The 15,550-nt window shown below is 31.0% G+C and overlaps 1 protein-coding gene across 1 annotated transcript in view; it reads right to left on the minus strand.

Moving 5' to 3' along the window:
- Positions 1-4,562: 4,562 nt before the first annotated feature.
- The window catches only part of Mdga2 (MAM domain containing glycosylphosphatidylinositol anchor 2), a 759,648-nt gene continuing 748,660 nt past the window's right edge, over positions 4,563-15,550 (minus strand). Inside the window, exons 16-17 of the mRNA XM_027929596.2 lie at positions 7,225-7,330; positions 4,563-4,651 (exon numbers count right to left, since the gene is read on the minus strand). Coding sequence (XP_027785397.1) covers positions 4,563-4,651; positions 7,225-7,330 — 195 coding nt within the window. The remainder of the gene's footprint in view (positions 4,652-7,224; positions 7,331-15,550) is intronic.

The raw sequence follows: 15,550 nt of genomic DNA on the forward strand, positions 1-15,550 counted from the left end.
TAACTTCTCATTGACATCAACTCCCCAGTTGCAAGAAGAGTATACCTTTTGTCTTGTTGAGACAGATGTAGCAATTTGTAAGAAGTATTCATCAACCAGGAAGAAAATGTATTTGGGGTTGTAAAATTTTTCTAATCTACATGTCTGTTGAGTGGCCCTGATCTTTGAAAGGCACATTAAAAAAAAATTGGAATAAAGAACATGTATTCAAAGGAATCCTTTGAAATCAGTCTTATGAAATTCAGATTAGTCTGTCACCATCTTTCAAATCATTAATAAAAACACACAAAAATAGATCATGAAAAATGCCACAGTCAGTTTCATCAGTCTTAAGTACAGAACTAAATGAATTAATTGTTCTTCAAATTACACATTTTAATGACAGATAAGTTTATTATAAAGTCTTTAAAATAAAAATGCATGTTTGGTGAAAAGTTAGTACAGTTATAATCTGTATTTCATCATATTTTAAAATAGAAAAGTAAAGAATGGGATTATTTTTGCTATTTATTACATGATATAACCAACTAGCTGGGTTCTACTTCTGAATATTCTAATTCATTGCCATGCCAAGGTCAATTCTGTGATATATGTGAAATGAAATAACATTAGTTTCAAAGTCAATTGCATGACATTGTGGTGTACCATGCATCTTTCAATTCTCTTAAAGAAAATTTAATTGTAGGTCAAATTTCTGACCTACTAAATACTGTAGGTCATGACTGAATCATGTGATTGAAACCAGGAAACATTTTAAACCAGGGATACAGAGCATATTGCTATTTGAGATGGAACTATAAATAACTATTAAGAAAAAAGAAAGAAAAGGAAAAGAGAGAGAGAAAGCAAGGTTGTTTATGTCTATAAAATACCTAGGACTCAGGTTTTTGAAAAAAAGAAAATAAATATGCTGTTTTAAAATACTGCGTAGTTAATGAGCTTTTATATTCAAATCTAAAATATGATTGGATAATCTTTTTCTCATTGTTGGGTTTGGTGAAAAGTAATAACATTACACGTTAGTGTCTTGTCTGGAAACTTAAATGAATTTCATTCTAAGATGACATCAGTTCTGAAACTTATTTATAAATCACTACACAGAAGAGCTGCCAATTGCAATTAAAATAGGCCTAATTTTAGAGATGTTAAAACAGAGAAACAAGTATCTTTGAACTAATGAAACAGGGTAATTCTCCTAATTAATTGGTATCAATATCTGGCAATAGGAGATTACATGGAATTTTTCTTTCTCAGAAAAAACTACATGCTCCTTTACCTGATGATTTCCTATAAAATAACAAGAAAACAAACAAATTTGGCATTGATTATACTTTAAATATGTTGTTAAAATGGAAAAGGGGGCATATGTTGGTAAGTCCAACTTATAATAAATACAAAATATATCAGGAAAAGGAAGGCAGTTGCTAAACAGGTGTTTTCATTATTATAACTAGAATTAAAGAAGAGGCTACTTGATACAATTTACATTTCATTTATCCCAACCTTTAAAAATTTTCTTCATTTTTATCCATTTACTTTCAATGAAAGCAACCAAACATGTGATCTGAATTGATACAACACTGATTCTAAGTTTGCTGCTTTATATAAATGTTCCAGAACTCACTTGAGATGTACATTTCACTTTATTATTAACCCAATAAATCTGGTTGCTTTGCAGTTCTGATTGCCCCTTTGTTCTTCACAATCATCTGCAATTTCTTAAAAAAATAATCAAAATTAATTTTGAAGTACCAGCCAGTTCTCGTGAACTTCTGAAGTTTGTTTTTTCTTACTGTATGAGTTTAAAAAAGATTTTAGTATTTTATAAATACTTAATAGTCTAATCAAAACTTTCACTCATAGCACTTTAATGGTGCAGGATTACTTAAAGGAAAAGAAAATCTGATTCCTGGAAAAGACACATACATATTCAAATATTCTAAATTTAGGGTTTCATTTCCTTTAAATCTTTTTGTTTTTTCTTTTTGGCAAAGTTTCACTCAAATCAAATTAAGGATAATTGAAAAAAAATAAGTTAAGCCTCTGTTTAGATCTAAAACATCTTTATTGATATTATTGGCAATGTGAGTGCAGGAAAAAAGGGTGACAAATAATCTAATAGGGGTTAGAGAGGAGAAGTGTTTAGTTGCTATAAAATGGAAGTCAGAGTGAAGGTAGATTTTTCAAATATTAACCTAAATGCCCCAAATATTGTTTACTTGAATTTCTTTGGTTTGACAAAATATAAAATGAAACAAAACAAAAAATAGGTGACATGGAATTTTTGAAAAAATTTCAATATGCCTAATTCATTCAAATAAGTTATAAAACTCATTTGCTCTTCTGTTTAAAGGCCTTGGTTAAAATGAAAGGATTTGGTTTAGGTCAGTATAATCACTACCTACATAAATATTCTGATAGGCCCCCTTCTGAATGATGACAAAATACATTAATTTCCAAGTTCACATTTGTTTCATATTTTATCTATAATGGTTTAAAACAACTTTTTTCTTTTCCATGTATTACAAATATAGGAGAGTGCTCAGGGCTTTCCTATTAAAATTTCTCCCTGCAGACATTAAGGTGTGTGCAGCACTGAAAATTTATCCCATGGTAACATAACCTGTAAACTGTAAAACTAATCTCATTTTAGTGATCAGTGAACATTGCTCAACAAACACACATACCGCTCATCAGACCTTACCTGGAAAGAGGCTTTATTGAACATAGCTGTAAAATTATATTTTAAGTTGAATTACTGAATTTGCACAAACATTTCTACAGATTGTTTTTTTAAAAAATCAAGCTTTGTCATTTTTCCACTACATTTTGTTGTGCTTTTTATATTGATATTTGCAAATGTTATAATTTAATACTTATATCCCAATTATTTGCATAATCAGTTTTTTTAAATCCTGGGGTGTTGAAAGAACATATAATAATAATATTCTTCTTTAGACAAAAGTGTTTTTAAATGAAGTTAAAAGCTGAGATAATTTAAGGAAAAAGATCTTCAAATTTTCGTAACCAACAGGTTTAAGTGAAATTTACAATGCATTGGAAAACTGGCTGGTTCAAGGTATGATTTGTCCTCAGGTAGCTCAAAATCATTTTTACAGGTTTTTGTTTTTTTGTAAAAGTGTTTTTTTAATCTTGGTAAAATAATAAAATAATATTTCACAATTTGCACAGAGTCTGACTAAAGGGCAGAGGCATATTACCCTCAGTGTTTAGAATAAAGCCAGATTTTTCAGGCCCAGTTCCGCTGTAGAGTTTGTATGCACTGCAATCACAAACATTTTCTTGTTCCCTCTAAAGCTAGGGCCAATTTCATTTCAAATGGAGGTTAGAGTTAAAAAAAAAAAAAAAAAAAAAAAAAATCTCTTTTGTATTGTACCACCTTCTGCGCTAAGTATTATCTGAACAACCTTTTGCTCTGGTTGACCCATTTAATAACCTGGAAGAAAACCGTGTTGCTCCCATGTCTGGTCTCAATGGAAGTTATTCTCTAATGGACAATAAGCCGAAAGGCCATGGCTGTCTAGGAGGTTAAACAACACATATCTTGTCTGCATGGGCTTACGCAGCAGCTTCGGTCCTTTCTTCTTCAGAAGCGGCTTTGTGGTCTTGCCTGTAATTTGCACATTTAGGCTCTGTAGTTTGTTTACAAAATAGTTTTACACAAACCACTCTTAGCAGTGCAAGCTTCTGAGTTGAAAATTATTCAGGCTTGTTTCATTGAAGGCACTTGGTTTCCATGGCAATTTATAAAAGATGGTGGTTTGGTTTCTTCATTGGAACAGATGACGTAGTTGGGGTGTTCAAGTGGCCGCAAGCAAACTCCGATAAGCCTGTGTAATATGTAAGCCCAGGTTTACCGTCCTGGATAGTAGTGCATGCAAAAAGAGACAGCATACAGTTATCTAGCTTAGCCATGGGAGGGAAAAAATAATAGTAATTAAAATGGGTGGGGATAAGGTGGGAAGGAATATGAATGCTTTAAATAATTCTGAGTTCGGGTTATTTTCAAGGAAGGGTAACAGCCAAAGGTAAAAGGGCCTACATTTATTTAATTCTATACGTAAAACCTTCTTGAAAGGAAAATAAATGCCAGCTCTTCACGTACCCTGTTTACAGTGAGGTTTTTGTTGGCAGGCCATTAGGTTTCCATGGTAACAAGCAAACTATTCATTTGAAACAAAACCAGCCATGACTTTGTGCTTTGACGAGGATTTCTATAGCGCTTTTTTTCTTTCTTTCTTTTCTTTTTTTTCCAGAGTTCAACCAGATGATGCTGTAATCTTTTTAGCCACAAAAGCACCTGAAGGTCTCTTTTCTACTCAGGTCAAGATTATCATTTATATGTAGTTTGGAATAAGTTATACTTCCATGATGTCTTTTTATCCCCAGTGCTTAAAAAAATTTGTTTTTATTATTTTATTTTTGAGTCAGTAGTCAGTGGAGGAATCTTTGGTAGTTTGTTTTTTTCAGTGTCCATTTACAAAGACTCTTTCTTCATGCCAGTGCCTGGTGAATCTTTTATAGCCTCTGCCAGGATAAGGTCACCTTCGAGGACTCAAGATAGAGATGAGGACGATAACCGGAAAAAGCCATATATGAACTAAAATCCCAACAGCACCATCAACGGAATCTAGAGATAAGGAAAATAAATGCCAAAAATAAAAAAAAAATAATAAAAAAAATAAAGAAGTATAAGCATTCTATATAATGTTAATACAACTTCGGCGAGCTAGCAAAAACAAATTTGATATAGGGAAAAATTTTGGAAAATAGTTTTGTCTATCGATTTTAGTTTTAAGGTAAACAAAAAAGGAATAAACTTGATCAAATAAATAAAAATATTTGCAGATTTTAAATTGATATTCTATAAAAACTTTTCAGAACAATTTCACACAGGTTTATGGTTGAGCTCCACCTCACAATTTTGCTAGTCCTATGAAAGCAATCACATGGAGAAAATTCTCAGAAATCCTAAAAAGACGTTTTGTGTTTTGATTCTTTTTTTTTCCCCTCCAAGTTTCTGGAAGGATTTAAGCCTGAAAACTGAGAGAAAAACTGCTCTTCTTGCCAAGTTGGAAGGAATGGGTTATGGTTAGAGAAATTTCACTACTATAACAGTGCATTGCTTATATTTAGATCATTGTTTAACTATCTATCAATTATGTAAATAAATTTCTCTCTAGCTTAACTTTTTGAAGTATTCTGAAGTCCACTGGAACTAAATAATTCCTTCCACCAATCTGCCTTGAGTTTATCCCTCTACTTGATACTTCAGTTAAAGCTTGCTGTCCTTGTGATGCTTCTTAGAATGCATACCTGACCCAAGAGGGCAAATAGTAGACATGATAATATATTAGTCTGCCTAAGTTTACAAAATAGTTTTGCCTAAGAGAGAGCTAGGTTTGGAATGCAGAGACTTATAATCTTAGTTCTTGGTGCTATGGGCCATACCACCTTTTATTGCCTGGGAAGGATTAGGAAGAGGATTTTGAACTTCATGCTGTTCTGTATTTATGAATTTAAAATTCATCAAACAATCAAAGTTCACTTATCAAACTGCACTTAATAAGTGATAGTTAAATAGTGACAAATGTAACAGAATACTTTCCCATTCCAAATAGAATATTTGGGTTCATTTGGGATACTTTTCCCCTGTCTTACAGAAGCAAAGTAAAAATACACAGCATACTCATATTTAACCTATTTAAAATAGACACACCGATTTTCTAGTTCGAGAGAAGAAAACTGATTATAAAAATGTTCTATTGTGTAATAATGAAGTCTCAGTGTGCTGCCATAGTCATTTCTGCTATCTACTCTAGAGAGTAAATTATGTTCTTTTGTTTTCCTCTTTTGGAAAGTTCAGTTCAATTTATTGATTTGAATTTATAATTTTCAATGATTAAAAAATAGGAAAATGTAAAACTTTTAAATAAAGTGGTAACTACCTTGAGTTAATATAATCTTACTGCCACTGATTCAAGCTGTAGAATTCAAAATAAACCACATTCTCTGAGGAAAATGAATGTTTTTGTGTGCATTGGACAAACCTGGTTTATTTGGTGCAGTTGCTTTTCTAAAGCAAAATTATCCAGATCCATGGAAAAGTCTTTACTGAATGTGTATTTTAAATGCTAAGTGCAATAACAAGAAACTATGAGCAAAATGGCTTATTGTTACAAGTAATCTTAGTTTTTGTCCTTTTTCAGTGCTGAAGAATAGAGGCAATTCAGTTCATCTGAGCAATCAATGGGTAGTTGTACAAATTTGACTTTCAGCATCTAGACTGACATAATTTCTCACTAAATATACAAGCTAACAAAGACTCTGATTTGCTCTACACTTGTACAATATGGATTTTATGTTTTTATATATGCTAAATTATTGATGAATTATTTGTTGTAAATTTAATTTGATTGCTCTTTCTTTATATGACCATAAAATTAAAGATTGCAGGTGTGCCTAAGAATTGGAGGAACTTTTAATGGGAATAATTTTACATTTACATCTTAAATATATAACAAGGGTTTGAGGATCTTAAGAAGCAGTTCACATAATTCTAATGCTTTTTGCTTTATTTTTCACTTTTATATATCCTTCTTCTATTAAGAAGTGGACCTGTAGTAAAAAATTAAATTTGAACATATCACTAAACCATAATATTCAAACCCATGTAAAAACCAGAGACCAAATTACTAAATAAGATTTTGGGCAGAGAGGAGAACAATTATACCTGAAAAGAGGGGGCTACTCCATTACTAAACACATATAATAAAGTATTTTGTTTTTGTTTTTGTTTTCCAATACTGAATCCATTAAAATGGTTGGTAAAACTTAGATATAGGGAATATATTTTTAAACTATTTGAGGATAAAAACAAATGTAATTATATAAAGTGGTACTAAGTATATAGATTTCCAAAATAACTTAATAAAATTATAAAAAAACGCCTCTAAAATAAATAGTATAAATTTAAATAGATTAAATTTCATTTAATAGTAAAAATGTAATTTATGTAATTTAAATCAAAATTATTTTTATTTTATATTAAAATTTAATTTAAAATATCTTCTAGTCTTTAACACTTAAATATAAGAAATTTGTAAATAAATAAAATTTTGTCTATTACAATTAGATTACATTAATTTAATTGTTATAGCATTTCAGCATTAAATCAAAAGAATCCGAAGAAAAGACACTTACTCTTAGTTGTTAGATCTTGTTTTGCACATTCTCCTTCTGCAATTGATACATCATCAATGGCAATATCACCTTCTATCCCAGGGCCTCGAATACCTTCAAAAATGAGCTACAAATATGAAAGAAACAAACCTAAATGTGGAGTTTTGATTGGCAAATGATTTTCTATTCAGAAATTGAGGAGAAAAATGTAAATTTGTCAATAGTCAATAATATAATATAATACATACAAAATATATAATTCAATAATGCCATAAAAGTAACTACTTAAAATTCTATTTTAATTTTCAGTGGTAAGAAAAAAAAATATCAGAGCAATCTTTTTCTGAAATAGATTCCTTCTGGTTTCCTCTAAAGATATCTTACAGCACTAGTTTTCCAGAAATATTTTAAGGAATAAGTCAGTTCTGAATTCTTTATAATACTGTTATGCTTATTAAGGCCTAGAGTTGAGGTTTAACACTTCTGAAAGAGTTTGCTCTTTTGCAAGTAGATTGAATAGGGTCCTCATGTTCCTTATATTTATCTGTATTATTTCACTTTTTATATTCTAATTTTTAAAACCTGAAGATATTTGAGTCTATTTATGTAGAATGTTTAATGGCAAACATTTGAATTTCCATTGTCTACAATAGAGATGGTCATTGAAGCTTAATGATTAAAAAAAAAAAGTATTGAAGAATGAATCAGACTGTCTTTATTAGTAAATTCTGGAGAGGATGACAATATATACACAGTTCAAATTTTTAATATTCCTTTTTTAAAGACACCAGATCTTCTGGAATTTTCTCTATAACCTCCAAATTACTCCTTGCTTCCAGCAAACTTTTTAATTCTTTTGATAATAAAAGGTAACCTTCCATTGAGTAGCTTATATTCCCAGAGAGATTTAAAAATAAAATATTTACTTTATCATCACAATAAGTTTTATTTTATGTAGGTATTTTAAATGATTGAGTGGCATGTAGTGTAGATTTCTGCATGCAAGTCAAGTTTTAATTCTGGAGTAAAGTAACAGAATGTTTTAGCATGGAAATTTCGGTAAAGGAAAAGTCGTCTTAATTATCCAAAATTTTAATTTTAATAGGTAGTAGTGGGAAGTGGAAGCAGAAAGGGAATACTGCTTGTAGAGTATGATTCAGAACTTGCAGTGTAGTCATGGGAAAGACAAAGGGATTACATTCAGATGGAGTCTAATAGGGGTAATTAAAATGTTGCGATTTTGTAACCATTTAAATTTACCCATGTGAAGCCAAAGTCAGAATCTTCTCATCTTGGGAAGGATGCCAGAGAAACAGACCTGGAAGTACATGGATTTCCCTTAGCTATATAAAGGTGAATAGTTTGATAAAATTATCTAGTTTTTCTTACGGTACATAATTATTTTCATCAGTAGGTTCTTGTTATCTGCAGTCAGGAGTCAATATAATAGAATGGGATTATATTTTAAAATCAAAATTAATGTGTATATATTATCAAAATCATTCATGAAGTTTTCACAGTCACTTTCCTTGGGAATCCATATGTTAACTAGAACAATACTACTACTTGCTCAAAGCACTTAAAACTTGTGTTGTGACGGCCTTTAATGTTTCATCACCTTGTTTTTCTATTAATTTTTTTTTCTTCTCTTCCTCCTACCTCCCTTTGTACTTTGATCAAATGACAAGGTTGGATCTAAGTTTGTGCTGAAGGTCTAAGTCCTGAAACAGAGAAGGGTGAAAAACAGCTACTTATGTTGTTGGATTGACAGGGAATGCTGGGAGCCGATGGTGGTGAACATCAGGAAGTAGATGGTCTGATGCAAGGTAATGTATGGGCTGCTTGCTGCCTGCTGGCAGTGTGTTGACTACCCATGTGCAGTTTACAGATCAACAGAAGATGAGCTTTCCTGTGTCCAGAGGGCTGCCTATACCTAGGACACTCCCTTATGTGAACAGTTTAGCCCTTAGTGACACTGAATAAAGCTGGACAGTAATAAAAGGTTGACTGACCGATTTGCAAAGCCATTATATGTGTTTACTTTTACAAGCATTGATAGTGCATTTTGACATTGTGTGGAAACAGATCCAGGAATTGGTAGTTACTTACTAGTATGATAAAAATACTTTATGATAATTTAAACTCTTGGAAGATTCATAATTCACCTTTTTAACATTTATTTATAATGTTGTGATGATAGGGAATCCAGTTCGACAGGCCAGAAAAGTACTGTAATCTTCCTCAGAGAAAGGTCCTGCACAGTGTGATTCTTTCTTTTAATTTGCATGGCAGTTTTGCTTTTGAAAAGATATAGATTCTTTTAAAATTGATTCAGTCTCACAAGAAATATTTATTGCATTTTCATTTATATTCTAAATTTTGACTATAATTTTATTTTGAATTATTATAATTAAATTCTATATTTATTCCAATATATTTATAAATGGCTTCTCAACTAAGATCTAAGTATAATTCTTTCTTTACATTGTGAGGTAGATTAAAGAATAAAATTTAAAATTTGGTATTAAATTGAAAAAATGTTCCTTAACTGAACTTTTAAGGCTTTATAATAAAAAATCTTGATTGATAACTTCTTGTCAAAAATAAAGATTAACAGTTCATTAAAATATGATGTATTTCAACATGGAAGATGTGATCTACATATACTGAAAAAATGTGAATTGTATTTGCTTTGAGAAAAGAGGCTCTCTTGTTTAAAAATTTAAATTGCATTGTATGTTTATGAAGTTTCATCATGATTCTGACTTCATCTCAAGTTTTATCATGATTACAGGGCTAAAACTATGTTCCGTTTTTCTTTGTACTTTTGAAAGGCATTGGGTTTAATTGACTTGAAGAAGGAATTAATAGCAGCTGGATACCCAGGGAGAAAATGTTGAAATTTAGGTTTTTTCAAAGAGGAGGAAATTATGCAAAATCTGTGTTCTTCCCACACAACCACATTAATATTGTTTAAAGTGGTTTCTCTTAACAGAAGTAACAAGTTTAAAATGTAAACTTTAAAAGTTTAAAGTGTGTGCATGCAGTTCAGCAAACTTAATATTCAAGAAATACATCATAATAAGAAAAATTAACTCTTGCTAGGTAAATTCAAGTGGGGATTAAACAATCTTGTGGACTTTTACAGTGAAATTTACCACACAAAACCATTTCAATTAATCAACTGACAGTTTCATACAAACATAATTCATGAAAGTATGTAAGTATAGATATCAATATATAGATATGAGTAGATGATGCTCTCAAAGCTGTGTTCAAATATAATTTCTCAGCAAGAGGAGAAGAGCTACATACAACACTAATGAAAGTAGGTGAGAGAATCCCAGAATATAAGGTTCTTGTGATGATCTGATATAATGTTCTTGGTGTCTTCTGCAAATATTCACAACATATTTTCTTACTGACAAGAGATAAATTGTTCTTGATCATTATTGCTGAGCCAAATGTAAAAGTTGAAAAATGTAGTTTGAGGAGTGACTGTGCTTATCCCTTTGAAAAACATCAGAATATAAATAAATTTGAAAATACAGCTATCAGCATTAATGATGTTACCTCTATTTTAATATTGGTTTAGCAAATAACTGAGTTATTCTGAACCATTATAAAAGAGTTTTGGGGCAGCACAACAGACCAGGTGCATAGCTTGGTTAATCTTCCATGGGGAGACTGCCTCAAATATTAATAATGAGTATAACTTCACAAGACTGCCAGTTCAGTTTGCTGGACAAATGTCAATTGGTTGTCAAAGTTCTAATCTGAAATAATACAGGAGCTTTTGAATCCTGTTGAAGACTTAAGAAATAGCTCACATTGTGAACTGCAATTGAAAACTGTTTTCAATGGTTAAACCAAAGCCATCATAATGTCTATACATAATTGCCCTGGAAGTTGGCTTAGGAGTTCAGATATCTAACTACATGAGCATGGAATGTCTCCTAATGATTACAGTGTTTTTGACATTATTAGTATTATTATTAGTTAGTACATAAAGCCATGATGATATAATGAGAATGCTTATCATTTCTTTACCAGTCCCTATTTATTGTTAATTATTTGTATCTGAATTGTCTTAAAACCAATTTATTTAAAAGAGATATAAGAATAGCCAATCTCCAAGAATCCCTTTCAACTAAATGGAGAAAAACTGCTATTTTCCGTGCTGCATGGTGTAAATTTTAAGTAACATTGTAAGATTAACACTGTTAACCTTATTTAGTTTTATTTTTTGGAAATTTTTGCTGTAATCCTTCCAAATAGGGCAAAAATTATTTTTTATCACAAGAACTGAAATGATAAACTAATTCTAAGGGAAAAAAAAAAACCCTGAAGATATTTCAGTAGAATAAAACTTCTATTTGTCTTACATAATAATTTATTTTCAGTTAAGCAATCTAGTTGGCCATACTCAAAGTACTGCAAGTATTTGTTTTTTAAATGGTTTATAGATCAAACTAATTTAAAGGCATGCAATTTCAAACAAAGGAAACATATAAGTATTAGTGAAACAGAGGCTCAAAGTCATAGGCCATTTAAAATTCCAAAATGTAAGAGATGTACCTTGATAGTTTGTAAATGATTTTTTGAATTAAAAATATGTTTTCTGAAGTAATTCTGAAATAACAAAAAACAAAAACAAAAAAACAAAATTAAAACAAAAAATATGGCATAGGATGAGTAGTGTATTTTGTTTTCTTGCATAATCAAGGTTTATGAAATTTTAAAAGCCCTTAGTCAATGGACACAAATATATGTTGAGAAATAAGAGAACACAGAGGACAAAATTTAAAAAAAAATAAAATTTTACTTGCCCTTACTTCCCTTTGTAATTTAAATAGCTTAAAATGCAATTATTTGAAATCTTTACTTTTTAATTGAATTCCACCCAAAATAGAGTAACTAAAATCGGATATATCTTTCAAACTGAAACACCAAATAACTAGACAGTATATGAAACAACAGTGTTTAGACACTGGACATGAGATAATGAAAAACAATAATCCTTGAGAAGTGGAAATCAAACTATGTGAGTTCGTAATTGCTGTTTAGAGACCATGATGCAAGTAGATATAACCAAGGTGAAAATGGTAGCAAATCTGACTTGAGAAGATAGAGCTGAGAACCCAGAAGACAAGGCAGCTGGAGTATATCCAGGAAACAAAATATCAGAAATAAAGCATTAGAGAGAGACAGAAACACATATAGAGAGTCCCCCTCTAGTTTCATTTAAATTTGGAAATTTAGACTTAAAACAATTAGACTGTTTGTAAGTAACTTAACCACATTCCTCCAAAGCTCTAGAATATTTAGAGAAATGAACAAATATCCCATACCCATCACTGTAAAATTTATAATGTCTGGCACCCAAATTACCATATTTGCAAAAATCAAGAAAATAATAACCCATAAAGAAAAGAAAAATCAATAAACTGAAACCAACTAAAATTGATATAGATATTAGTATTAGCAGATAGTGACTAAAATAGTTACAATGACTGGATTTCATGTGCTCAAAACATTAACTAAATACATAAAGATGTTCTGTAAAAAGACTCAAATTGAATTTATAGAGGTGAGAGGCCAAACAGTTGAGATGAAGAAAACATTGAATAGGATTAAAGATAGATATCATAAAAGAAATGATTAGTGAATATAAAAACAGTAGAAATTACCCAAATTAAAACCAAATAGAAAAACTGGAAGAAAAAGTCCATGAGTTGTTTAACATCTTTAAGTGGCTTTATGTAGCTATAATTGGAGGCTTGGAGAGGGGGAGCAAAAATATGTGAATAAATATTAACTAGAAAATCCTCAGCTGTTATGAAAATGATAAGCCCATAGATCCAGAAATTCAATGACCCCCAAGCAAACAAAAGATTAAAAATAAACCAAAACATATATGTGATAATTGGATTTCTCAAAACTAGTGATAAAAATAAAATCTTAAAAGCAACCACAAAGAAAACTCACACAACATACAGAAGAATAAATGCAAGCATATCCACAGATATATACTTGAAAACAATACCAACAAGAAAGTAGAATATTTTTGAAATTCTGAAAGGAAAGTAGGAATGTTATACTCAGAGGAAATATTTTTTTAAAATGCAGTTTAAATAGATTTTTTAAAAAGGTGAAAAGAATTCATCTTTCACAAACTTGTACTTCAAGATATGCTAAGGAATGTCCTTTAGGCAAAACAAAATTGATACCAAATGAAAATAAATTTTTCATTTCTAAAAAACTATCAACAGGTACAAAAAGCCCCAGAAATGGTAATCATGCTGAGAACCAACTATGGAAGGCCACTCTGAGTTCAAGGTTGGAATGAGAAGGGCTGAGTGCAGCAGAGAGGAGCTTTCCAAAGTTTGGACCATTATGAATAAAATTTTTATACATTTGAACATTCTTGAATATCTCCTTCTTATACATGTCTTTTTGTAATTGAGTACACAAAAACCTGTGGCTACAGAAAACACATTGCCATTTGTAGTGAAGTGTAGAACTTTCTGCTCTGAATTTATAGTGACCAGTATAAATTAAAAAATGCTTCCTGGTAACAAAAAGTTAACTTTTTAAATCAGCAATTCTGGAAACAGGCCAGTATGGAATAAGATGGGCCAAATCACAAATAAAAGCAACTTCCTTGTATAAGTCTGCAACATCGAACTTGAATGTAGCATTTTGCCTCTTTTATTTCTTTCCCCTATAGAAACCCTCTCATTATTTATATTCCAGAGCATTTACTTCTGGATTCTTCCTCTTGCATTTTGAATAATGAACCTGGTTCACTTGCAAAAACAATATAAAATAATATAAACACAATTGGAACTCTTTCTAATGTGAAAAAATGATAGAAAAAAAAACTATTTGAGTAAATGCAATAGTTTTATATTCACCTATAGGTAATGGTATTAATTCTGCACAGTGAAACCATTTTAATTAATATGTTGATTTTTCCAGTTTCCTTACAACTTTATCCAAATTTAACAAGACTGGACACTGTATCCACTTATAAAAGATTTCTTATGTTTATGACTTAGATGAAACCATTCTAAGTTTACCAGTTACATTCTAAGGAACAGTCCCATTAGACTAAATCTGCTTTTCAAATTGAGTTCCATCATCTTCTTTAAATTTCATGGATGTCTGAATCTTTTTCCAATTAACTCTAAAACATACCATTTGGTGGGATGCTGTTTCAGTTCATCTTAATGATTAATGATTAGTTAGTGCTATATATGGTTCTATCCTTTAGTCACTTTTTTCATGTGTATACTTTTCCTTGTTAATATCAACCATTCGTATATCTTTGTTAGCATATATAATCTTAAGACTTACAAATATGTATTTCCCTAAACTTCAGATAAACATAAACTACAATATCCCTTGCAGGTTTAAAAAATAATATTCCACCAATTTTAGAAAATGTCTAATATAGAAGTAAACATATTCATCCTTGAATCCTCTCTCTCTCTCTCTCTCTCTCTCTCTCTCTCTCTCTCTCTCTCTCTCTCTCTCTCTTTCCTAAAGGTAATGTGTTCCTGAATGTGATGGTACACACTTGTAATTCCAGCTACTTAGAAGACTGAGGCAGAAGGATCACAGGTTAAGGCCAGTCTGGGCAATTTAGTGAGATCCTGTCTCAGAATAAAAATGCATCCCTGGGTTCATTTCCCAGTAACAAGATACAAATAAAAATAAATAATAGTGATAATAATAATAATAAGCATTAACATTGTTCAAGACTCCCTAGTTTGAAAATTGTTATTCATGCATTTCTACATTTCCACCTCCAAAATTTCAAACAAAAATGCTCTGTTAGGTTTACATACAAGTATATCTTGAAATTCATCCTCTTGTCTGTACCAATTCTTTATTTTATCCCTTCAACCTATTTTATTTGTACATTACAAAGATGTCCTGGTTTGCCAGCCCCTTTTCCCTCTTTGAATCAATGAAGGAAATTGCCCTGACTGGCCTTGAATCTATGATCCTCATGCATCAGTCTCTTAAGAGGCTGGGATTATAGACACAAGCCATCATACTAAGCAACACATTACCTTAAAACAACAAGCTGAGTCATGTATTATGTCATCTCCTGAGTAAAATCTTTCATGACTCCTCATGGCCTAATCTCCTTTGGTTCCTTACCCTCATCACTCACCATTCCATGACTACTTTTTATGTACTGATTCCAGACAAACATTATTGTTTCTCTCTGGCAGATTCTGTAGTATGACCCTGACTTGATCTGCACTTTGTTGAGTGAACTCCTTTCTCTGCTTTGCAATTCTTCTCAGTTCAGGTTTCACCTCATACAATAAGA

Source organism: Marmota flaviventris, chromosome 2 (genome assembly GCF_047511675.1).
Source record: "Marmota flaviventris isolate mMarFla1 chromosome 2, mMarFla1.hap1, whole genome shotgun sequence".
NCBI lineage: Eukaryota > Metazoa > Chordata > Mammalia > Rodentia > Sciuridae > Marmota > Marmota flaviventris.